Raw genomic sequence first — 27,951 nt, 5'->3', positions numbered from 1 at the left:
TAGCATCCAACTATAAATCTCATTATTCCTTTTTTAATGTAGTGTTTGCCTCCTATGGAAAAAAATCCTTATTGGTTTATTCAAAAGAGGTAGCTAATTTTTAAAATTCATTTGCCTCTTTTTTTTTTTATCTAAAAGAACTGTAATTTTGAAATTACATACAATTGTTTTACTATAATTTAATCTGCTTTCAACAGTGAATCTGACCCTTGAAGAAACTCTTTGTACCACATGGCAGATAGCTTAGGTGTCCTTACTTGTGTGGTGAAGTCAACATGGTAAAGCCCAAATCTGAGAGTATAGCCATACAGCCACTCAAAGTTGTCCATTATGGACCATATGAAGTAGCCTCTTACATCTGCTCCATTCCTATAAAAACAAAGGTAAACTAATAAGTTCACTATATTAAGAGGGCACACATTGATTAATTTCAAGAATTAATTAAGTTGCAACTAACATAATAATAATAATATTCAAAGTCTTTATTACCAAACAAGTTCGGATAGGCTAGAAATGAAATTCAACCAAAATCAACAACAATTTGTGAGGGTTTTATTTTCATAAAGAAGTTGTTTTTACTGCTCGCTCGCCAAACCTATCACGAACCCCCATTTTTTGAACTTGGAACATGCTGTGTAGAAACTACACCCAAACCTTAAACCCTGAAACCTGAACCCCTAAACTCCAAACCATAAACTCTAACATAGTACATAAAAAAGATATATGACATAAAAAAGTAATAGAAACTAAAATGTATTAGGATTGTTGACATTAGGAAAAGAGACTTAATTTGTAGCAAAAATCAATACCCTAACTCTTTAATGTAACTAATTAAGTGCAGAGATATGTTTTACCGGATAGTTTTAAGCAGCATTCCAAGATACTTGTTCAGATAATCCACCCGGTCCAAGTCATTGACGAAATCCTTCACCGTGGTGTAGTTGCTTACGCCTTGTGCATAACCTTGTTTAGGAAAATTGTAAGACCCATGATGACTTGAAAAGGAGTAAAAAGGTCATAAATATGATATATATGATGTACCATTTTCAGTGAGAAACATAGGCATGTTGTTGTATCTTTCCTTGATGTAATTGACCATCATTTCTAGACCATGAGGAACAACATAGAATGTTGGCATTGCAGTCTGTAAAAACATGAAAAATATGAAGTTTGAGTTAGGAGGCCCCCCTATATATGATTACTAGAACCCGACCAAATATGAATTGGATCTGAACAGACCCAGTACCACAATGGGCTGGGTATGGTTCAATTTATTAATTTTCCAGCAGGACCAACAGATCAGATAGTGGCACTAAAGAGTAATTTTTCAAATATCCACCCCATTTGCCTTGAAAGAAAATTAAATGTGCATGGCCGGGCTTCATTACCCATATACCCAGACACCTCAATATTTGTGTTATAATTACCCATATACCCAGAACAGAAATTTAATTAAAATGTGTGCATGCGCAAAATTTCAGAACAACCAAATTCAGAGGATATGCAACTATACTGGACCTGATATACTATCAACTCAACTTGTTCAATCAAATTGGCAAAACAACAGAAGGTCCTAAAACTTTGTTGACCTAAAAATTAACACCTACACAAACAGACACACCTTAACTAATTCTTCGTTTCAATCAAGAGCCTGAGGTTCTGGGTGAAGCTATTAACATAAAATTGTCAGATGAAATCAGAGAAACCACATTATTTGCATTTTGCACTTACAGGGGTTCCAATGGGGATGCCATTTCTCTCGCCTGTAGTGTATGTAAAGGCATTTCCATTAAAATCCGCTACCTCGCAGGGAGAATACAAGCAGTCCCTCACATATAGAGTAGTGTAGTGGTTTACACCAATGAAGTCCATCTTGTACCTTAGTTTTTTCTTATCCTTAGATGAGAATATTGGCAGATTGGAGCCTAATATTTGCCGCATTTCTGAAGGGTAATCTCCAAAAATGATTGGATCGAGAAACCTGTACTCAGTAAGAGAGTAAAATCAGACAAATATATGGTGTTCTTTGAAATTTTCAAATTTTATTATGATATTCTCTGTGTTGGTCATGTTTTAAAGGATAATGTTATGACTGAATGTATAACTATCTTATTAACATCATATGTCAAAATCTAATTTTCTATTTGAATTGATACTATAGTAAAAAGTTTCTGAAATCAACTGCGATAAAAATTCTATACAGACATGGACATATATGCATTTATATATCACTAATTAATTTGCCAATAAAATGTTCGATAGAAAATATAACATCTTAAACAAACAAGTATAGTAAGTCAATACGAACTTTGTAGTGAGTAATACAAATCAAATGAACTTTTCTGTAGAGAATTATATAGAATAAGTTCCTCTTTTTCAGTAATTACAGAGTTAACCAGCAGTACCACAATACTGCAGCCTTTTGTTTTTCAAATTAGAGCTATGCAAGTATGCAGCAGTTTGAGTGCCCTATATGTGAACCTAGTTCATTGTGGTACTATATTAAAAACGAATTTTACTTTAGTTTAATATCGTACATTATTATTTTTCTAATTAATTTAAATTTTTGATGAAAATTAATCATTATGATTTGTCTCAAATTACCATGGCACATCAAATGCAAGAAGTCGCTTAGTGGCCACCCAATCATTTGTCAAGTTCCTTAGCGGTTCATACCAGGTTGCAGACATTACAATACCAATTCTACCACCTTGTTTTGCCTATGAATTTGACATACATTAATCAATTTTATGTAAAGCACCAGAATCAGAATACACATATACCTGATATTCATTTAATACTATGTAAATCAATCAAGCATACTTGAATTTCATTGAACTTCATGCAATGATGCAAAGCATCAGAGTTGCTGACTGGTAAAGTACCAAGATCCACGACTTTACATAATATGCATCTACATACCTGATATTTTTTCTTATATATTTGAACCGCAATTCCATGTGATAGTATGACATTATGAGCAGCAACATATGGTTCCACAGATGAATTTCCGCTGAGGCACTCACCAAATGGTGCTGAACAGTGAAGAGGGGGATATGTACCAACCAAATATCCCCTTTTAATCATGACATTGGGCTCATTAAATGTTGCCCAGTATTTCACTCGGTCGCCAAATTCTCTGAAACATACTTCTGCAAAGTACCCAAAATCCTTCCTGTAAACCAAAAAAAATTGAGTAACATTTTATTTGTTTTCTTTTTTGTGATCACTTGTGTTTTTTCTTGTAGAAATAAGGATTACTTATGTGCCTTGTTTTGGTGGTTTCTATTCATTAGCTCTATTTTTACGAGTATGTAAGCAAGCAAACAAAGACAAATTGGCTTAATGCATCATGGTCTGTAATTTATCCAGTTCACGACATAAAATAAAACTAAACAAAAATAAAAAAAGAAATAAAAAAGAAAAAAAAAATATTTGTACTGAATCTCTGGATTAAGCCATCCTCCATATTTGTCTTCCAGATATTGAGGAATGTCATAGTGATTGAGAGTAACAAATGGCTCTATTCCTGATTGACCGTAAAACATCAATGAACAAATTAAGTTAGCCACAGGGACATTCTCAAGAATAGAAGATTATAAAATAAAATAAAAATTGTACAGGTAGCAAACTAGCAATCATATAAGATTGTGATAAAAAGTACCTTTAAGCAATAGTGCATTTATAAGATTGTTGTAGAATTGAATACCATCTTGATTTACGCCTTGAAATCTATCTCCTGTCAATGATTAAAATACTTTGTTTTACCAAATTTCCTTTAATTGTACTTTATGCATAGTGTCTGGTTTTTTGCTGTGTGGACCTAGCTACCTTATTTAATCTGTGTTTTTCAACTTTTTTAGGGTGAATTTCTTGGAATCACGAACTTCACCTCAGAAAAGTTAACAAACTTGATTTATTCAACTTAAGTCACTGAACTTTGATAGTTATTCAAATTTAGTCACTTCATGAATATCTCGGTTTAACTCTTTTCCCTTCTTTTATCTTTTCCTGATCTTTCAAGTGTCCTTTTAGTTTAATTATTGAAGCACCAATTGTCAAATGCTTTAAGGCAATCAAAGGTTCATCCATTTACCATGAAAATTTAGTTCTCAACTAATATCTGGTACTATTTATTTTACCTGCTAGAGAGATATAGAAATTTAAAATAAATCAGCCAAAAATAATACTAGCTTACCAGCAAGAATTCTGGACCAAGAAATTGAGAATCGATAAGAATTGACCCCAAGAGAATGCATCAACTCGATATCATCCTATAAAAAATCAACATCGAATTCTATTTCAATTACATCGATGAAATTATGTAAATGATATGAAAAATATAACAACTATCGAAAAAATATATTCTTCCCATTATATTCTACAAGTGTATTAAAAAGATGTATTCTGCACCAAAATTTCAGGACTGAGTTAGACATTTGAGAATTATTGGAATTATTTGTGAAGAATATTATTTTTGGTTCCTTTACTTTTCAGTTTTTTCTCAACTCACCATGTAGAGATGGTAGTGGTCATCCGCAATATCTCCATTGCTACTATCGTCAATTTTTCCTAATTTAAAAGAAATAAAAAGTTGCTTATATTACAAATCACTTGTTATTACAAAACCGAAAAACCTTATGGTTTCAGTAGATACAAGAGGGGTCTTATATGCTTGTTTTTCACATCTTGAAAAGAAACAACTGATGTCTTATATGGGTTTTTTTCAATCCTGGCCCCATTTTTGGGAACTGATGTTGAAATGTATGATCCAAATTGCAAGATCCAAAACTCTGAACTATTCTGCTGCTATTCATTGATGAATAGAAACAATCACCCTATATATATATATATATGAGATATCATGGGAATTGATATTTCCACAAGTACTGGCTTAATTATTCTTTACAACCCTGATCTGTTAATTCAACAGTTGCTTAATCCATTGTTTATGCAACTGATGACTTAATTATTCTTTGGAATTGATAAAAACAAACCCGGTATATGGGACAAAACATCCCAATTGCTTAGTTCTTTGTTTCCTTGCAAATAAGCACCTTCAATCTGCGAATGAAAAAAGCAAAGGCTGACTACACATGTATATTTGTACTAAAATATACAAAATATTGTCTTGCAAAATTATTTGAAATATTTGTAGTTTTTAATTAAATAGTGCATTTATTAGATATGTCAACAGTTGAGACAGATTAATTAATAATATTTAATACTAACGGTTCCAAAATATTACGTGTACTGGGCCAGAAGGTATTTGGCAGTGGTTAGGTTTCGCTATCAGAATTAATTGACATAATTATGTAAACTATCCTATTCATGTAGGAGAACAATTTGGTACCTACCAACCAAAATCTGGACCGAATTTTTTATTAATAGAAAATAAATAAATAAAATATCGAAATAGGGGATAGTTTTTTATTTTTGTCGAGAAATAGGTAGAACGAGTTCGTTTATCTCGTCCAGCGGACGGGACTAATTATCCCGTCCGCCTTAATTTAATTAATAATCAAATTAATCAAACTCAGAGGAGAGGAAAGAAAAAACCAGACGGTATAATCTGACCTGTTCGGAGTAAAATATATATATATATATATATATGGAACGGTATGGTTAAACCCGTCCGGGCTCTGAGGTAAAAAAAAAACGGACGGATTAAGGGATCCCGTCCCCAGCGAAAATACCCCGGCTAAAAAGGATCAATGAAAACACACGTTCAACTAATCCTCAACAGCTAACTATACTATAATTATAGTATAGTAGTGCACTTGAAATGAAAGATGCCAAAATGAATTTTTCTTTTTAAAAAAAGGAGCACGCCATTCCTCGTTATCAGAAGCATACTGGTGCAGCATTAGATCAAGTCAATATATATATATATATATATATATATATATAGAGAGAGAGAGAGAGAGAGTGGCTAAGCTCAAATCGTTTGTTCCTGGACTTAGGAACAAACGATTCGGTTCTCTGATTTCCGAAGTTCAAACGGCCAATTCAAACCGTTAGATGTTTAATCTATATTAAAATGTGCTTGGAGACAAAATTTTATATTTTTTGGAATTTTTTTACTATTTATTAAGATGGTTTGAAAGTTGCTGTTTTTTCATGGTGCAGAATTTTAATAAAAACAGCGATTTTCAAACCATCTTAATAAATAGTAAAAAAATTCCAAAAAATGTAAAATTTGGTCTCCAAGCACATTTTAATATAGATTAAACATCTAATGGTTTGAATCGGCCATTTGAACTTCAAAAATAGGAGAACCGAATCGTTTGTTCCTGAGCCCAGGAACAAACGATTTGAGCTTAGCCATTCAATATATATATATATATATATATATATATACACCAGTGGTTTAAATAACGGTATGCGGTTGTCAGATGGACAGAGTACCGTCAAGCGATTAATTGGTATGTGGCCAATTAATCAGAATTATGCGGACAATTTAACGTTTCTATTAAATTTATTTATATATATCATAATTTATTAAAAATAATTTATTTAACTCATTAAACTTATCAAATAAACTTAATTTAACTTAATTTCATTATTATAACATGACACTGCACTTATTTTTTTTTAACGCACAAGCACTTTACATGTGTCAGTAACACATTTATTTAATGAAAAAATAAATTCAAGAGTTAAAACTTTTTTCAAATACTAATAACATATTATGTGAAAGAAATGAAGCATTCCAACATAAAATCACTAAATTTAGTTTATAATAATAACTTAGTTTCATAGATGAATATGTCGTACTAATTGAAAAAATTACATCAGTAATTAGTAAGAAAAATATATGATAAATAAATAGAAGAAAAATTAATAAATTTTAAAGTAAGAAGAAAAAACATATACAAAAAATATTGAATGCATGTCCAAGCACAAACAAAACCGCAATACATGATTTATAAAACTTATTATCACACACTATCACATAAAAAAAATCAATGTGAAAAAAATTACTGAAAAAAATTAGAATAAACGGAAATAAACGGGAATAATCGGCCGATTAATCGGTAAAACGGCCGATTAATCGGGAAAAACAGCCGATTAAACGTTTTTCACCGCAAACATGCCTCCGTTAAAAATATGCGTGACGGTTTGGCCACCGTCACCGATTAATTGGCCGACGCTAACAGCCTTTGAATGTACATACTTAAATAGTACATAAACAAAGATTTGCACTGGTATATATATATCTGAATGCATTTGTTAATTAAGCATATATAAACCGTGTATTATAAAACTATTGATGCTTGACTTGTTACCATACAAGTAAAAATAAAATATATTATAAATGATCCATTAATCAAGGTAATAAGGCCATCTGGTTATAAATCAAGGATTGACTAACCACAAAGTCAATATAATGAATGTCTGCAAACGAAGTGTAGCTGTTACATAGGTTGAAATCGGCACCAGGCTAATTAAATTAATGTATAAATTAAATGGTACTTAAAAAGTATTTGTTGTCGCAGATTATTATCCGGACGGGTTTAATCATACCGTCTCATTTTTTTTTTTTAAACCCAGACGGGTTGGATTATACCGTTTGAATTTTTTTTTTTCTTTCTTTTCTCTCCGCTGAGTTTGATTAATTTGATTGTTAATTAAATTAAGCTGGACGGGATAATTAGTCCCGTCCGCTGGACAGAATAAACGGACCCGGTCTACTTATTTTTCGACAAAAATCAAAAACTATCCCCTATTTCGATATTTTATTTATTTATTTTCTATTAATAAAAAATTCAGAAATCTGGACCATCTGATCATGATTCGGACCAATTATGTCCAGATAAAATGCACGAGGCCTCTTTAATATTCGTGCAGATTATGATCAGATGGTCAGAATCTAAACAGAAATATTATATTCACCTATGTTTAGGTCTTTTATTATACCACTTCAGTACTATAGTCCACAACAATATTTAAGAATAAACTTGGACTAAATAACTACTTTTAGCTAGAGACAAATCTTGGGAAATGGAAGCACATGCTCCCTAATAGCATTAAAAACAAAAACAAAAACAAAAACAAAAACAAAACACCTCCAAAATGGGAGAATTCTATGTTTACCTGGATCGCTAAGTTAATCTGCAGCTTATTTATGGGGATAGCGCAGATTGAATTAGCGGCCCCCAAAAGCCCAAAAAATACACTGTAATGTTAAATATATTACAGTTTTAAGAGAACTCTAAATAAATCTGGGACCTCCCATAAATGGACTGTAGATTGGCTTAACAATTCACTTAAATGTTGAATTCCCCTATTTTGAAAGTGTTTTAATTTATTTATTTTTTTAAAAGGGTATAAATAAAAATTTCGGCCATGCTCCTCCGAACAATATTGGAACTTATCAGATAACATCAGTGAATGTTTTATGTCATATTTTTTTTTATATAATTTAAATTAATATTGGATATGTTTCTATACCCGTGCCCCTTGATAGAAATGCTTACAAGATCACGCTAAATATTTTTGTATATGTCAATATCAAGCCATAAAGCATGCTAAACATTTTTTGTACATGTCAATATCAAGCCGTATGCTAAATATATATTTTCTTTTATTTAATTAGATGCTCTTCTTCTTAATACCAAATGTGGATAATCATATAATTGCCTAACTCCATTGTTGGTCTTAGTAGCAAATATTGGAAATTTGAAATGCAATTGGTAATTGCTCTGTATTTTTTCTTTTAAGTGATGCAATTGCTCTGTTAGAGCGAAACGCAGGGATGTTATGTGGCTCTACCTATATGATCTTATATGTTGCTTATCATTCTTGCAATCTTTTCAAAAAGAAAGAGAGGAGAGAGGGAGAGAGAACCTGATAAGAAGAGGTGGCAGTGCCAAAGAGGAAGGAATCAGGGAAGTCGCTTCGGTCGAATCCCTCGACAAGCAAGGAGAGGAAGTAGAGAAGATAAAAAGCTGCGATCACGAAGGTTTTCTTCTTCATCCCCATAATCTCTGCACTTTAACCAAATGTAGATCGATCACTTGCGCTTTTTCATGGATAATTGAGAATTGATACCTTTTAGGTGGGTGGCTTCCCAATCGTTTTTGTACAATAGATTAGAACAAGTGGCTTGGTACTTGTAGAATATTTATATATATGGAGCACCGATATGAATTTTTGTTCTCTCCATTTGTAAGTCACTGGAAACCACCATTCACCATTCGGAGAATTAGAATGCAGGAGTGGAATGCACGGAAATATTGAAGGAGCATTTGGAGAATTTTTTTTTTATGAATAATTATATGAATTCCTCCACTCTCATCTTCCATCATCCCCCATTTCTTAAAGAATAATCATTTCTGTAGCCGCACTACAGTACCAGCATTTAGAGGAATAATGTATTATGGTCCCCACTAATTATTATTCTTAAAAGATCTTCTATAGTCTCAACTAATTATTATTCTAAAATTCCAGCAGCACCCTTTCAAAACCTCGGCACTAATTCCGCGTCAATATTTCTCTAACAAAAATAGTTGACCTCATAAAAATAAATACTTCAGTGCATAGATATAAATACTTTCAATACTTAGATATTAATACTTTCAGTGTCATATGTAAAAAGAGGAGGGATCTAATTACAACATTATAGCAGTTTAGGTCCCCACAAGCAGTTATGTAAAAATTACAACATTGTTTACTATATATATATAAATACTTGTGTTCTTTGAACTATATGCTTCAAGATTTGACTATTAATATTAAAAAAAAAGTTATAGACCTGGAACGATTGCAGTCCCCACACGCAATTATGACAGTTTAGGTGCGGGTACGACGTCAGAAATTTCAAAAAAAGGTGCGGGTACGATTATTTAAAAATAATTAATTTATCATTTACATTGTTTACTATATAGATATCAATACTTGTGTTCTTTGAACTATATACTTCAAGATTTGACTATTAATATTTTAAAATAAAGTTACAGATCTAGAACAGTTGCGGTCCCCACAAGTAATTATGGCAGTTTAGGTGCGGATACGATTATTTAAAAATAATTAATTTATCATTTACATTGTTTACTATATAGATATAAATACTTGTGTTCTTTGGACTACATACTTCAAAATTTGACTATTAATATTAAAAAAAAAGTTACAGATCTGAAGTGCGGTTATGGCAGTTTGGTCCCCACAAACAGTTATGGCAGTTTAGGTGCGGGTACTGTAGCGCGGGTACTCATATCAGCTTCCTTTCTTAAACCCTCCATACACGTTTTTAAAGGTGTATTTTTTTTCTTTTTTCAATGTCGTCCACATTTCTCACGATCTATGAGGAATTTTGTGAATCTAAAACCACGAACGTATTCTACGCAATTTTATCTTTCAAATGAGATCTATGATGACATATTTTCGGGCTCATCATCACACAAGTATTTATACTTTATCGTGCAAGTATTTATACCTATACTTGTAAGTATTTATCTTCCCCAATCGTGTTTAACTTCTATAAACTAACTAGTTTAATTAAATTTATTCAAAACAATGTGCTATTCCAAGTTTAATTAAATTCATGGGTATAAATACTTGAAAGATAATTAATTAATACTTGCAAACTAAGATATTAATACTTACATGTCTAACTTGATATGATTATATGGGGGACCACTCAAACTACATAGGGAGAAAAATCATACACATTTTTTAGGAGGTTTTTTTTTTCAATGTCGTCCACATTTATCACGATTTATGAGAAATTTTGAGAATCTAAAACCACGAACGTATTCTACGCAATTTTATCTTTCAAATTAGATTCATGATAACATACTTTCGGGCTCATCACCACACAAGTATTTATACCTCATCATGCAAGTATTTATACCTATACTTGTAAGTATTTATCTTCCCCAATCGTGGACCCCGCATCTCCGCATCAACCTTCCCCAATCATCCATGCGTCAACCTTTCTCTAACAAAAATAGTTGACCACATAGGTATAAATACTTCAATGCATATGTATAAATACTTGTAATACTTGATATTAATACTTGTGTGACGACGAGCTCGAAAGTATGTCATCATGGATCTCATTTGAAAGATAAAATTGCGTAGAAGACGTTCGTGGTTTTAGATTCGCAAAATTCCTTATAGATCATGAGAAATGTGGACGAGATTGAACAAATAAAATTGGGGGGATAAGAGTGGGGGGGGGGCGCAATTATCATGACCCTTTAGAAATAGAGTTCATCGAATAGTAGTTAATACTGCTACAGCTAATGGTAAATACTTTTATTCTTCAGAATAAATATTTAATGATTATTATTTTATTTACTGGTCCCCCCATGATTGTTTTTGGCAGTATGTGCGGGGATAATGTGGGGATGAGCTTGCGGAGACAATTATCAGCTCCCTTTTTTTTATAAACCATAATTAAAAAAAATTATCAAACCAACATGATTATTTTTTTTTTTACAAAAGTCATAAGAACTAAAATGTCATTTCAGTCCCGAATTTTTAATTTTTTTTTATCAAAATGACAATTCTGTCCTAAATATTTTCACAATTTTTCAGTGTATTTTTTTTCTCAAAATCTATGAAAATGGATCATACTAAAATGACAATTTGGTCCAAAAAAAGGGACCGAAATGACATCTCAGTTCTTACATTTTTTTGTAAAAAATAAAGTAATCAAGTTGGTTTGGTAAAAATTATTTCTTTATTTATGGTTTCTAATAAAAATTCGCATTTGGAGGATCCTCTTAAAGTCAGACGTAACTCAACTTTTCAGTGTAGATGAGAACTGTTAGATCAAAATTCAGATCAATTCGATCTGAAATGGAGTTGTTATTTAAAAATAATAATAATGGGGACCATACTTCAAATTTTAGTCTATTATTTGTAAAATGGAGGTCATATTGAGTGATTGTTATTAAATATATTGGAGTCAATTTTGAATTATCTTTCAAAATTTATTTTTTATATAAAAAAAACCTTCACAAAAGCTACAAAATCGTGAGGGAAAATCGAACTCTCAACCTTTGAATAACTAACAATCTTAAGATTTATTTTTCCTAGCTAACTGTGTTACCTCCCCTTTCATCTTTCACAATTTGTCATAAAACATGAACTTATAAAATAAATTTGTGTTAAATGACCCAATTATCGTTTGAGTACATCTGCCCTCTAAATAAAATTATAAGAACACATTTATTTTTCTTCAAAAATTTACTGTGTATAAATAAAAATATCTGATAAAAAAACTAGAAGTAGAACAAAAAAAATATATATTAAAGATAAATTATATTAGGATTAATGAATAATGATTAAAATTTACAAGTAACATTAAACCTCAAAAACCAATTAAACTGAGAAGTACAAAGATACTTAATGAAAAAGGAGAAAATATTGTTCAAAAAAAAAGAGAAAAGTTTTTGTCCTCTTCCAAGCCTTCATCTCCGAAATATTTTCCAAGTAATTCGATTCAACTCCCAATTTGTTCTCAAGTTTAAAAAAACCAAAAATATTTACTCCACTTTTTTTTTTTCCTCCATCATTCTCATCCATTTTTCTAATAATCTGTGATGCATTTTGTAAATCTAAAAATACAACCATTTTTCTACTCGATTTTATCTTTCAAATTAGATCCATGAGAAAATATTTTGAGTTATACTTGAGTATTTTTTTTTTCTTAGAGATGTGTGATGTATAAAACTTGATATACTAGGTTTAAAGACTTACACACATAGGTTTTAAGGCTTCATATGCTACTTATAAAGACTGCACTTTGATAAGTTACTTGTAAGGTTTAAAGTCTTGACACAAGTACTTTAAAGAGTTGTAGAGAGATATTTAAAGATTTGAGAAACAAAATTTAAAATATATATATGTGAAATTTTTACTTAAAAAATATCGACACGAATATAATTCAAAAATATTTTATTATGGATCTCATTTGAAAAAAAAATCGAATAGAAGGTGTTCGTAGTTTTAGATTCACAAACTTCATCACAGATCATTAGAAAAATTGATAAGAATAATTTAAAGCAAAACAAATGAATAAAAGAAAACTTTCTTTTTTTTAGCTTGGAGACAAATTGAGAGAAAAAATAGTTACAGGTTGAACTAATTAGGTTCTAGATTTAAAAGATTCATTAATAGTAGTTTAAAATATAGTAAACAAAATTTTGAAAGATTGGACATGAATAGTTCGGAGGCATTTAGGAAATTGAGTTTGGAGAGCATTTAATTCATCCAAACAATAATACTGATTTCAACATTTAAATAAAACAATAATACTGATTTTAGTAAAAAAAATTGAATATTTTTAAGGTGGATAAAGCTTCTATTTCGTTTGATACTTTGTAAAAATAATAAATTATATCTTAATAAAAAAAAAGAACACATCAACCAAAATAAATGAAAATTAGAATAAAAATAAAATAGTGATCATTGTTACTTTGAAGATAATTAAATATAAAAAATAAATGTATTTTGAATTAAACACAACGTATTTCCTAAGACGTTTTATCATATATATAATTTATTCTCTTGGAATATCTAATACTTTGAGGTCTTGGCAAATTTCAAAGAAACAAACGTTCCATTTTGAATATATGCACGCCACAAATTCAACTGTCTCATAAGAGGAATTAAGCAGACAGATCAAATTGAGAATGAGGTGGAGATTTGTTCATCTTTAGCGTGCAACCTCTTTTTTCCCCAAAAGGATAAAAGTCAATTTTGTGTCAATAATATTTACTCTAAATAAATTTGCTAATGTAATTTGAAACAATTTTCAGAGGGCCGAGCTATTGTTTACCAAAAGAGAAAAAGATATCGGAATGTAAATAAGAATCTAAAATGTCGGCCCGTATCAACCCAAAATTGAAATAAAAAATCTCTCGAGATAAACTAAAAAGATATTTTCATTAAAAAAATAACCCTTTATTTTAATAAGATAAGGTATAAATATTTTCTTAAAAAATATAAACCAATCTAAAGTATACATAAAAGTTGCAGATAAGAAATACAATTTGTTCGGGTTAAATCTAGAAATGCGGAATACCGGTACACTCCGTATCAACTACAAAAAACCTGCAATAGACCCAAAAAATTGTATACCAATAAGAACCGAGAAGTTAGAAACAAATGCAATCTTGCATACAAGCAAATATATCAAAGTGGATGAAATATGTTACCGGGAGATAGATCGACTCCAAAAAGTATACAAGAGAGCAAACATAGAGATTATGTGATTCGGTCGAGCCTACTCTACCGAAAGACAAACGACCGACAAATTTCACTATCAAACAAGAGATAACAAGAGTATTCCAAATATTAATACAAACAATCACTCTATCTCACTATCTCTTTCTCTCTCTCTCTCTCTATTTAGCACAAAGAGCCGCCAAGCATCAGCCACATTAAACGTAGGTTAGCAGGAACACGTATCCTCTACATTAACTCAAAAGGAAATCTTTTGAGTTAATGCATCTCAGCTGTTTGATTTTAAATGAAGACAATCTGGTCGTCTGATTTTAACATAGGGTCTCTTTAATATTAGTGTGGATTTAGTCTGCACGGATCTTAAAGTCAATCAAATGATTGAGATGCATTAACTCAAAAAATTAGTGAGGATCTAGTCTACACAGATCTTTAATGTTAGTGCAGATCTAGTCCACACAGATCTTAAAGCCAATAAAATAGTTGAGATACATTAACTCAAAATATTCTCTTTTGAGTTAATGCAGAGGATATGAATCCCGGCAAAGAAATAGAGGAGAACAAGGCAATTATTAGGCTGAGCTTATTTGGGCCTAAAACCCAACACAATATCTATCACTCCTTTATTTAAAAGAAAAAAAAGTACCCTTTTAAACTTTCTTTTTGCAAATATGAAGACTGGACTTGGAAAGTTGCAGCACGAAACCGTTCGAACACTTCACTGTTAAATTAAAAGGAGATTTCGTTGCGTCGTTATCATGTAGATAACATTTGTGTCAATGTCCAACGCAGCACCGTATCAGAAGCTATAATATAATAAGAAGATAACCATCCTTGTCATGCCAATCTTCAACTTACCAGCAATTTCCATTCCACGATCGACTACATAATTAACTAATTAATCTTATTTAATAATTTTCTTGCTTAGTTGTGTACGCTACCTGAAGCACTAGAAACATACATGTATTTAAAAATTAAAACACTGATACTGATAATTATTCATATCAGTAGTCATATCTGCTTTCGAAATTAAAATCATACTTGTATCCATATCTGACAATTATTCGTATTCAAATATATATTTGAATCCGCGAAACTTAGGGGTATAAACGGATCGGATAATATCCGATTTCATCCGGATTCGAATCTGGAAAAGCACTAAAATTATCCGACCGTATCCGTATCCGTATCCGAAAAATTATAACGGATACGGATACGGTAAGACCTTTAACTATTCGTATCCGACCGTTTACACTTTTAAACCACAACAAATGTGATATATGTTCTTAAATTGATTGTTTAAATTGCATATTGGATGAATAATTTATTAAATTGCATATATATATATATAGGGCATGGCTAAATTGCTGCCGGCGGTGCTGCCACTGTTTTTTTTATTTTCTGATGTCCAAACAACAAATCCAAACCGTTAGATGTTTAATCTATACTATAATCTACTTGGAGACCAAATTTTATATTTTTTGGAATTTTTTTACTATTTATTAAGCTGGTTTGAAAACTGCTGATTTCAGTAAATTTCTACAGCATTGAAATCAGCAGTTTTCAAACCAGCTTAATAAATAGTAAAAAAATTCCAAAAAATGTAAAATTTGGTCTTCAAGTAGAATATAATATAGATTAAACATCTAACGGTTTGGATTTGTTGTTTGGATATCAGAAAATAAAAAAAAACGGTGGCAGCACTATCGGCAGAAATGCTGCCGGCAGCAATTTAGCCATGCCCTATATATATATATATATATAGGAATATGCTAGCATGTTATGCATAGCATAGAGCCCCTCCATGCAACGCCTTGGATTTTGACTTTTCAAAATCCTAACGGTCGATCCGAACCGTTCATCTTGTTCTCCATATTAATATGTGTTTGGAGACCAAATTTTACATTTTTTGGAATTTTTTTACTATTTCTTTAGATTTATTGAAAATCGTTGTTTTCAGCAAATCTGGACCATAAAAAAACAGCGATTTTCAATAAATCTAAAGAAATAGTAAAAAAATTCCAAAAAATGTAAAATTTGGTCTCCAAATACATATTAATATGGAGAACAAGATGAACTGTTCGGATCGACCGTTAGAATTTTGAAAAGTCGAAATCCAAGGCGTTGCATGGAGGGGCTCTATGCTATGCATAGCATGCTAGCATATTCCTATATATATATATATATATATATATATATATATTTATGAACAATATGACACTATGACATAATTAGTGACTAATATTTTAATAATATAATAAATGTTTTGTAACTTACAACCTAATTATGAAAAATATCCGTATCCATCCGATATCTGATTCGTATCTATGACATTTAATATCCGATCCGTATCCGTATCCGTATCCGAGACTATCTGTATCCGTATCCCAGAGCTCTGGCGTTGTAGCATTGATGAAAGTTTCAGCCGCCATGCCATGTGGAAGAACAATGAGGAACTTATCCCTCTGTAGCCTGCCAATGAAGACCTCAGCAGGTTGGATCAGCTCAGTCCTCATGGCAAAGCCCAGAACACCTTGCAACGAGAAGCCATATTCCCTGCCATGGGTGTCAAAGACCACAGCAGAGCTGAGCTTCATGAGCTCTGATTTGGTAATTGAGTCCTTAGTTATGTGATAGGACAACCTCTTGGGACGGTTGTTGGGAAAGGCTTCAATAGCCCCCTGACATGGCTTGAGCAACTCATCAAAAGGCGATGCTTGCTTTGGAGGAGAAGCTAGGCGCCTGGGCTTGCCGGCCCAGTATGGCATGACTGCCAGATTGAGGGTTTTTGTGTTGCATCTTGATCTCATGTGACCTTTGCCCCAGCACTTGCCGCAACACATTGGATTTCAGCAAGAGGCAGCCATGTGGCCCGTGCGGCAGCACCTAAAACAACGGCCATGCCATTCGGTGAAGTGAGCAGAGGGGGAAATTGGAGCTGAGTGGGGCTGTGCGGCAAGAAGTAGTAGGTTGGGTTGGCCGGCGGGGGTGAATAGGGAGGAGAGGAAGTGGCCATGGGAGCTTGATTGGGGGTGGTTTTGGAGAGATGCTGAGGAAGGAGAGGGGTAGTGGCTACTTGGGAGAACAGTGGCATGTTGTTATATGGGGTGTAGAGGTTAATCGACGCAGGTTGCTGGGAGGTGGTAGGGTTTCCTTTCCGTCGGCTAACAGTAGTCCATGCACTCTCCATCTCCTCTCCCAAGTTCTCGCAAATGAAGCTAGTTGAAAGTGATCAACCCGTTCACTAATGAGGAGGGGCGGACGCAGGAATTTTGTCAAGGCGGGGCAATAATTGGATGCAAATAGCTTATCGGGTTCAAACCCAATAGCTTATCGGGTACAATTCAACATAACAAAAAAAATACCAATCAATATAATAAAAATCCTAAATTACTTGAAAAAAAAATAAACAATTCAACATTTATAGGGAATTTTGGTTCAACTAATTTTCGCTATTTGGGATCAGCCCCTATTTGGGCTCCGTTAATTTGTTTCGCTCAGAGTTTATATGGGCTCCGTTTCGTCTATTAGAATTTCAAAATTGGCTACAGGGGGGCAATTTGAATTCCAGGGAGGGGCAGAGGTCCGAAAAGCAGATTTTTAGCACTATTTTTGAAAATCCAGCGGGGGGCAGCTGACCCCCCCCCTGTGCTACAGTGGGTCCACCCCTGCTAATGAGGCAATACTACTTGAACATTTTTCACTAGTGTATAATTTAAAATATGAGAGAACTAGCCTTTAATTTAGTAACAAAAGACAATAATCTATGTTGTTGGTTCGAATTGGAATATGAATCTTTTATGAATATAAAAATTTAAAAGGCTAGATTTTTGTTTGAATAATTATAAATAATGATGGTTGATCAGTCACAAATGTTAGTTCGTATAATTAATGTTTAGTGTTGTAAATTTTATTATATTTTGTACGAACTATATTATTATCTCTTATATATATATTCTATTAATAATGATGAATTGTCCGTAAAAGTAAAAGTCGGATGGATTAATCAGTCTGAATGTATTCGTTTGGTGCCTGTATTTAGTCTATTTATTTTTGTACTTGGAAATATTTTCCAACATTTGTCAACTGTATAAACATACAAGTTCAGTCAAAATTGTCGAACATATGTGTTCAGAAAATAGATATAAAATAATAAAACCTAAAAAAATTAAGGATGTTGTCATTAAAAAAAAATTTAAAAATCAGAATACACAGTAAATATTCATGCAGAAAAATCTGGGTTGTGCTAAAATTGTACTGTTAACTTGTGTTGAGCATTGGGATTTCTAATTACAGAAGCATTCTAAATAAGGAGGCATATATACCCATATGTTAATAATTACACTGTACATATGTTATTTCCCATATGTTCATAATTACACTGTACATAGATGATAAAAAATAAAAAATAAAAAAACCAAGCAAGTCCATTTACAAAATAGCATCCAACTATAAATCTCATTATTCCTTTTTTAATGTAGTGTTTGCCTCCTATGGAAAAAAATCCTTATTGGCTTATTCAAAAGAGGTAGCTAATTTTTAAAATTCATTTGCCTCTTTTTTTTTTTATCTAAAAGAACTGTAATTTTGAAATTACATACAATTGTTTTACTATAATTTAATCTGCTTTCAACAGTGAATCTGACCCTTGAAGAAACTCTTTGTACCACATGGCAGATAGCTTAGGTGTCCTTACTTGTGTGGTGAAGTCAACATGGTAAAGCCCAAATCTGAGAGTATAGCCATACAGCCACTCAAAGTTGTCCATTATGGACCATATGAAGTAGCCTCTTACATCTGCTCCATTCCTATATAAACAAAGGTAAACTAATAAGTTCACTATATTAAGAGGGCACACATTGATTAATTTCAAGAATTAATTAAGTTGCAACTAACATAATAATAATAATATTCAAAGTCTTTATTACCAAACAAGTTCGGATAAGCTAGAAATGAAACTCAACCAAAATCAGCAACAATTTGTGAGGGTTTCATTTTCATAAAGAAGTTTTTTTTACCGCTCGCTCGCCAAACCTATCACGAACCCCCATTTTTTGAACTTGGAACATGCTGTGTAGAAACTACACCTAAACCTTAAACCCTGAAACCTGAACCCCTAAACTCCAAACCATAAACCCTAACATAGTACATAAAAAAGATATATGACATAAAAAAGTAATAGAAACTAAAATGTATTAGGATTGTTGACATTAGGAAAGAGACTTAATTTGTAGCAAAAATCAATACCCTAACTCTTTAATGTAACTAATTAAGTGCAGAGATATGTTTTACCGGATGGTTTTAAGCAGCATTCCAAGATACTTGTTCAGATAATCCACCCGGTCCAAGTCATTGACGAAATCCTTCACCGTGGTGTAGTTGCTTACGCCTTGTGCATAACCTTGTTTAGGAAAATTGTAAGACCCATTATGACTTGAAAAGGAGTAAAAAGGTCATAAATATGATATATATGATGTACCATTTTCAGTGAGAAACATAGGCATGTTGTTGTATCTTTCCTTGATGTAATTGACCATCATTTCTAGACCATGAGGAACAACATAGAATGTTGGCATTGCAGTCTGTAAAAACATGAAAAATATGAAGTTTGAATTAGGAGGCCCCCCTATATATGATTACTAGAACCCGACCAAATATGAATTGGATCTGAACAGACCCAGTACCACAATGGGCTGGGTATGGTTCAATTTATTAATTTTCCAGCAGGACCAACAGATCAGATAGTGGCACTAAAGAGTAATTTTTCAAATATCCACCCCATTTGCATTGAAAGAAAATGTGCATGGCCGGGCTTCATTACCCATATACCCAGACACCTCAATATTTGTCACTACAACGAAGTAGACACTTTTTGCGAGGAAAAAAGGGCATTTATAACGGTCGTCCGTCGCAAAAAGAAAAAACTGAATAATGAGAGTAGTTCGTTGCAAAAAATTACTTTTTTATCCTCACGAAAAGTGTCTCATTCTTGTTGTGTGTGTTATAATTACCCATATACCCAGAACAGAAATTTAATTAAAATGTGTGCATGCGCAAAATTTCAGAACAACCAAATTCAGAGGATATGGAACTATACTGGACCTGATATACTATCAACTCAACTTGTTCAATCAAATTGGCAAAACAACAGAAGGTCCTAAAACTTTGTTGACCTAAAAATTAACACCTACACAAACAGACACACCTTAACTAATTCTTCATTTCAATCAAGAGCCTGAGGTTCTGGGTGAAGCTATTAACATAAAATTGTCAGATGAAATCAGAGAAACCACATTATTTGCATTTTGCACTTACAGGGGTTCCAATGGGGATGCCATTTCTCTCGCCTGTAGTGTATGTAAAGGCATTTCCATTAAAATCCGCTACCTCGCAGGGAGAATACAAGCAGTCCCTCACATATAGAGTAGTGTAGTGGTTTACACCAATGAAGTCCATCTTGTACCTTAGTTTTTTCTTATCCTTAGATGAGAATATTGGCAGATTGGAGCCTAATATTCGCCGCATTTCTGAAGGGTAATCTCCAAAAATGATTGGATCGAGAAACCTGTACTCAGTAAGAGAGTAAAATCAGACAAATATATGGTGTTCTTTGAAATTTTCAAATTTTATTATGATATTCTCTATGTTGGTCATGTTTTAAAGGATAATGTTATGACTGAATGTATAACTATCTTATTAACATCATATGTCAAAATCTAATTTTCTATTTGAATTGATACTATAGTAAAAAGTTTCTGAAATCAACTGCGATAAAAATTCTATACAGACATGGACATATATGCATTTATATACCACTAATTAATTTGCCAATAAAATGTTCGATAGAAAATATAACATCTTAAACAAACAAGTATAGTAAGTCAATACGAACTTTGTAGTGAGTAATACAAATATAATGAACTTTGCTGTAGAGAATTATATAGAATAAGTTCCTCTTTTTCAGTAATTACAGAGTTAACCAGCAGTACCACAACACTGCAGCCTTTTGTTTTTCAAATTAGAGCTATGCAGAAGTTTGAGTGCCCTATATGTGAACCTAGTTCATTGTGGTACTATATTAAAAACGAATTTTACTTTAGTTTAATATCGTACATTATTATTTTTCTAATTAATTTAAATTTTTGATGAAAATTAATCATTATGATTTGTCTCAAATTACCATGGCACATCAAATGCAAGAAGTCGCTTAGTGGCCACCCAATCATTTGTCAAGTTCCTTAGCGGTTCATACCAGGTTGCAGACATTACAATACCAATTCTACCACCTTGTTTTGCCTATGAATTTAACATACATTAATCAATTTTATGTAAAGCACCAGAATCAGAATACACATATACCTGATATTCATTTAATACTATGTAAATCATTCAAGCATACTTGAATTTCATTGAACTTCATGCATGCAATGATGCAAAGCATCAGAGTTGCTGACTGGTAAAGTACCAAGATCCACGACTTTACATAATATGCATCTACATACCTGATATTTTTTCTTATATATTTGAACCGCAATTCCATGTGATAGTATGACATTATGAGCAGCAACATATGGTTCCACAGATGAATTTCCGCTGAGGCACTCACCAAATGGTGCTGAACAGTGAAGAGGGGGATATGTACCAACCAAATATCCCTTTTTAATCATGACATTGGGCTCATTAAATGTTGCCCAGTATTTCACTCGGTCGCCAAATTCTCTGAAACATACTTCTGCAAAGTACCCAAAATCCTTCCTGTAAACCAAAAAAAATTGAGTAACATTTTATTTGTTTTCTTTTTTGTGATCACTTGTGTTTTTTCTTGTAGAAATAAGGATTACTTATGTGCCTTGTTTTGGTGGTTTCTATTCATTAGCTCTATTTTTACGAGTATGTAAGCAAGCAAACAAAGACAAATTGGCTTAATGCATCATGGTCTGTAATTTATCCAGTTCACAACATAAAATAAAACTAAACAAAAATAAAAAAAGAAATAAAAAAGAAAAAAAAAATATTTGTACTGAATCTCTGGATTAAGCCATCCTCCATATTTGTCTTCCAGATATTGAGGAATGTCATAGTGATTGAGAGTAACAAATGGCTCTATTCCTGATTGACCGTAAAACATCAATGAACAAATTAAGTTAGCCACACGGACATTCTCTAGAATAGAAGATTATAAAATACAATAAAAATTGTACAGGTAGCAAACTAGCAATCATATAATTAAGATTGTGATAAAAAGTACCTTTAAGCAATAGTGCATTTATAAGATTGTTGTAGAATTGAATACCATCTTGATTTACGCCTTGAAATCTATCTCCTGTCAATGATTAAAATACTTTGTTTTACCAAATTTCCATTAATTGTACTTTATGCATAGTGTCTGGTTTTTTGCTTTGTGGACCTAGCTACCTTATTTAATCTATGTTTTTCAACTTTTTTAGGGTGAATTTCTTGGAACCACTGAACTTCACCTCAGAAAAGTTAACAAACTTGATTTATTCAACTTAAGTCACTGAACTTTGATAGTTATTCAAATTTAGTCACTTCACGAATATCTCGGTTTAACTCTTTTCCCTTCTTTTATCTTTTCCTGATCTTTCAAGTGTCCTTTTAGTTTAATTATTGAAGCACCAATTGTCAAATGCTTTAAGGCAATCAAAGGTTCATCGATTTACCATGAAAATTTAGTTCTCAACTAATATCTGGTACTATTTATTTTACCTGCTAGAGAGATATAGTAATTTAAAATAAATCAGCCAAAAATAATACTAGCTTACCAGCAAGAATTCTGGACCAAGAAATTGAGAATCGATAAGCATTGACCCCAAGAGAATGCATCAACTCGATATCATCCTATAAAAAATCAACATCGAACTCTATTTCAATTACATCGATGAAATTATGTAAATGATATGAAAAATATAACAACTATTGAAAAAATATATTCTTCCCATTATATTCTACAAGTGTATTAAAAAGATGTATTCTGCACCAAAATTTCAGGACTGAGTTAAAGATGTGAGAATTATTGGAATTATTTGGGAAGAATATTATTTTTGGTTCCTTCTTTACTTTACAGTTTCTCAACTCACCATGTAGAGATGGTAGTGGTCATCCGCAATATCTCCATTGCTACCATCCTCAATTTTTCCTAAGTCAAAAGAAATAAAAAGTTGCTTATATTACAAATCACTTGTTATTACAACACCGAAAAACCTTATGGTTTAAGTAGATACAAGAGGGGTCTTATATGCTTGTTTTTCACATCTTGAAAAGCAACGGATGTACCGGGTGCAAACACTTAACTGATGTCTTATATGGGTTTCTTTTTCAATATTCCTAGCCCCATTTATGGGAAATGATGTTGAAATGTATGATCCAAAACTCAGAACTATTCTGCTGCTATTCATGGATCAAAAGCATCCTATACAGAAGATGCCATTGGAATTGATACTTCCAGAAGTGGCTGATTTAATTATCTTTAAAGATGAGGGTTCAAATGTCTCCATTTTTTGTACCTCCATCATGACTCTATTTTTAAAAATTTTAATAATTCAAAATTTAAAACTTAAAAGTCAAAATAAAATCATTAGATGTGATCTATATTATTTTCTTTATGTGCTCATAAAAAACTATCAAATTAAATTTTGTTTGTATGTAAATTAATAAGTTGAAAAATCAATGTATAGAAATTATCCATATTAGTATGTTTTTTACAAGCTCTTAATGACAACCAAAATAAAATTGAAATGTCTTAATTTTTTACACGTACATAGATAAAATGATGTAGATCATATCTAATGGTTTTATTTTAACTTCTAAGTTTTAGATTTTGAGTTATTAAAGTTTATAATAATGAAGGCATGGTGGAGACAAAAAAAATGGAAGCATTTGAACCCTCAAAACCCTGATCAGTTAATTCAATAGTTACATAATCTTTTGTTTAAGCAACTGATGAGTTGATTATTTGGTCTAGTGGCAAAGACACATGATTTATATGTGAGAGGTCATGGATTAGAAACCCAGATGGAAGAAATCATTTGTTATAATAACAAGGGTATTAAATAGTTGAGTGGCTTGACCTCCAACCTTTACTCAAAAAAACTAATGAGTTAATTATTCTTTGGAATTAATAAAAACAAACCTGGTATGTGGGACAAAACATCCCAATTGCTTAGTCCTTTGTTTCCTTCCAAATAAGCACCTTCAATCTGCGAATGAAAAAAGCAAAGCCTGACTACACATGTATATTTGTATTAAAAATATACAAAATATTGTCTTGCAAAATTTTATTTGAAATATTTGTAGTTTTTAATTAAATAGTGAGTAGAACTTTGGTGACCGAATTTTTATATCTTATGAATTTGGTCCTGACTGTCCTGATTTATTTCTTAATACTCCAGTTTATTTATTAATCAATTGTTTTAAATACTTTAGTTTATTTCTTAATATCTCAGTTTATTTCTTAATACCCGGTTTATTTCTTAATATAGTTTGGTTTATTATAAATCAATTATTTTAAATAAAAAATGAATATATTTCGGTTTGAACCGAAGAAACCCAACAATCCGAAATAAAACTTTAGTTTGGTTCAGTTCGGTTGTAATGCTAAATCAATTCGGTTCTTATTTTGAAACCAAATTGTAACTTTGGTTTTCCTAATTCGGTTCAGTTGAAACAAAACCGAACCGATGAACACTCCTAATTGCTTCCATAAGTACTTCAACACCATATGCTTATAAGTAGTTTTTGCGTTTTAAAAGTCCAAATAGTCGATCCAAACTGTTCAACGTGATATCCATATTAACACGTGCTTGGAGACCTAATTTTATATATTTTTTTAATTTCTTTACTATTTTTTAAGTTAAGTAGAAAATCATTGTTTTTTATGGTTCATAATTTTTTGAATCAATAGATTTTCTACTATCTTAAAAAATAGTAAAAAAATTCCGAAAATAATATAAAATTTGATCTCCAAGCATGTTTTAATATGGATATCATATTGAATGGTTCGGATCGACTGTTTAGACTCTGAAAATACAAAAATGGCCTGGACCCAAATGTTCTTCCGCCCTGAGTTCCAAAATCTTCAGAACCAGCCCTGTATGTTGCTTATGATTCTTGCAAATTTTTCAAAAAAAAAGAGAGGAGAAAGAACCTGATAAGAAGAGGTGGCAGTGCCAAAGAGGAACGAATCAGGGAAGTCGCTTCGGTCGAATCCCTCGACAAGCAAGGAGAGGAAGTAGAGAAGATAAAAAGCTGCGATCATGAAGGTTTTCTTCTTCATCCCCATAATCTCTGCACTTTAACCAAATGTAGATCACTGAGACTTTACCAAATCTAAGCTATCTCACGCTTTTTATGGATAATTGAGAATTGATACCTTGATAGCTTAGGTGTGTGGCTTCCGAATCGTTTTTGTATGGTAGATTGGAACAAATGGCTTAGCCGCATGGTACTTGTAGAATATATATATAGGGAGCGCCGATATGAATTTTTGTTCTCTCCATTTCTAAACCACTGGAAACCACCATTCAGCATTCGGAGAATTTTGACTTTTGAGGATGCAGGAGTGGAATGCACGAATTCACATCCCCTCAGGCTCAGGTAATCCTCAGGTTACCTGACGACAATTGAAATGGATGGTCTAGGATTGTTCTTTTAACTTAGCACGAATCTCAACACACAAATAATACTGCACCCTGTGATATCCCAAATAAGTACCGGCTGAGAGCAAATATGTACCGTTCGTTTCAATTTGCTTGAGTCAGGTACTTGGGAGGATACGGATCCTAGAATGCACAACAACTCTGACAGGGGTGGATCCAGGATTTTCAGAACAAAAAAAATATCAAATCGTGTTTAAATAGCTTATCGGATTTAAACTCATTAACTAATTAGGTACTCAATAAAAAGACAATGTTTTGACTTGTATTTTTCAATGCTCTAACTTGTAATTTATGATGCTTTTAACTTATAATTCTAATTAACAATCATAATTTAAGAAATTTATTTTAGTTTTAATACTAAATTTAACCCGAATTACAAATCAAATATCCAGAACGAGAGGTGCAAAATTTTTTCCAAGGGACACCATGCCAAACTTTTGTTGCACGGTAAAAAAAAAAAAATCCAATTTCATAACTGGGACGTCATTGGAATGTTTGGTGCGGTGGAAAAAAAACAATTGCATAAGTGGGATGCCATGGTATGGTTTGGGTCTGCGAAAAAAAAAATTAACTGGGACGCCATGCCATCCTTGGTTCCGCAAAAAAAAAAATAGAAGTAAAGTGGGACGCCATCTGCTGTGTAATCCCTCAAAAAAATTAAATAGAAACCTCGATACTGCGTTGAACCTTCCCGTCCCTACCTCCATTACTGGTTTAGACAACGACATAGCCGAAAAAAAAAACCGCGATTCAGCACTGATCCCACTCCGCTGGTCCCCTGCCTACGTCCGTGGCGTCCCAGTTGACTGATCCCGGTCCACTGCGCCCCAGCCCCTTCTTAATCTCTTATTAAGTAAGTTTTTATTTTATTTTTCTGAATTAGTTTTATATATAGGATTAAAATAGATTTTCAATTAGACTTTTTTGTGAAATAGTTTGTTTAGATTGGAATTAAAATTGATTGTTAGTTTTATTAGACTATGAATTAGGTTAATTATTTTTATTTTAGAGAAATAATTAGGTTAAAAATTGTAATTAGATTAAGAATTTTGGTTTTTTTTAGATTGTCATTAGTTTATTTAAATAATATATTTTTAAAAATTATTGCTATTATACAAACTTAATTCATTTTAAAGATAAGAATTAGGTTAAGAATTTTAATTTTGTTTAGATTGGAATTAAATTTGATTGGTTTAAATTTGTTGAAAATGTTGGATCTATTTTCAAATATATGTTGAATATTTTTAAACAACTTATAAAGTTCATTTGTTGTGCGAACATTTATAGTCATTAATATTATAACATCAAAAGTCAACATCTCATATAGTTAAGGTCCCAAAATTAGGCATTGGTTCTTTTTAATTTAGTTAGATTACGTTCATTGAAGATTTGGATAATGAAAATATTATGTATGCAAGATGTCTGCCCCTTGTGGTGAGTATGGCTATCAAAACACTAATGATGTCTTTGAAGAAGATGTAGTGACTCAAACTCAATCATCAAATCATTTTAGTTCGTTATTGTGGATGCCACATCAGCAACATCGGAGTTCATTAATTTCTAATGATGTAAGTTACTAAATTTTTTGTTTAACTTGTACTTATTTTAAATTCCTGGTTTCATTGTTTTTTAAGTTAATTTTTTGTTGAACTTGTACTTATTTTAAATTCCTGGCAGCCTAACAATGGAGTGAGGGCTTGAGGACACAAGCACATTATTCCGTACCATTGGCAATGTGAAGACATCTTAAAGAGTCTCGGCATATAAGGTGTCTCAGATGAAGGCTGCAAACGTCGATTCTTCACTTCTCAGTGGTCTCTTAGAGCGTTGGGGACTAGAGACTCATACATTTCATCTTCCTGTAGGTGAGATGACCATTACTTTAGATGATGTTTCTTGTTTGTGGGCTTTGCCAATTACGGGGATACCGGTGACTGGTATGTCAGATGGTAATTGGGAGGGTTTAGTAAATGAGTTTCTTGGAGTTGGGGCATGGGATGCATTGATGAAACCAAAGAAAAGGCCTTTCTGGGATTGAAAAATCTGGGTATGCCATAAACTTAAAAAGTTTGCGAAATCG

The 27,951-nt window shown here is 32.2% G+C and overlaps 2 protein-coding genes across 2 annotated transcripts; both read right to left on the bottom strand.

The window, feature by feature from the left end:
• Positions 1–39: 39 nt before the first annotated feature.
• Positions 40–25,609, bottom strand: LOC144561983 (beta-glucosidase 18-like). Its single transcript, XM_078311094.1, has 13 exons — positions 25,586–25,609; positions 8,851–9,054; positions 4,998–5,064; positions 4,514–4,572; positions 4,199–4,274; positions 3,665–3,739; positions 3,442–3,529; positions 2,923–3,175; positions 2,605–2,720; positions 1,732–1,981; positions 1,042–1,144; positions 855–963; positions 40–369 (listed from the first exon to the last, which is right to left on the bottom strand). Exons 2-13 carry the CDS (start codon positions 8,983–8,985, stop codon positions 180–182), a joined length of 1,521 nt encoding a protein of 506 aa, XP_078167220.1. The 5' UTR covers positions 8,986–9,054; positions 25,586–25,609; the 3' UTR covers positions 40–179.
• LOC144561982 (beta-glucosidase 18-like) lies at positions 18,499–25,684 on the bottom strand. Its single transcript, XM_078311093.1, has 12 exons — positions 25,361–25,684; positions 24,347–24,413; positions 23,295–23,353; positions 22,980–23,055; positions 22,445–22,519; positions 22,218–22,305; positions 21,699–21,951; positions 21,377–21,492; positions 20,512–20,761; positions 19,676–19,778; positions 19,489–19,597; positions 18,499–19,004 (listed from the first exon to the last, which is right to left on the bottom strand). Exons 1-12 carry the CDS (start codon positions 25,493–25,495, stop codon positions 18,815–18,817), a joined length of 1,521 nt encoding a protein of 506 aa, XP_078167219.1. The 5' UTR covers positions 25,496–25,684; the 3' UTR covers positions 18,499–18,814.
• Between the last annotated feature and the right edge of the window lie 2,267 nt (positions 25,685–27,951).

Source organism: Carex rostrata, chromosome 11 (assembly GCF_964058835.1).
Source record: "Carex rostrata chromosome 11, lpCarRost1.2, whole genome shotgun sequence".
In the NCBI taxonomy this organism is placed as follows: domain Eukaryota; kingdom Viridiplantae; phylum Streptophyta; class Magnoliopsida; order Poales; family Cyperaceae; genus Carex; species Carex rostrata.
This window is presented reverse-complemented; position numbering and strand designations above follow the sequence as displayed.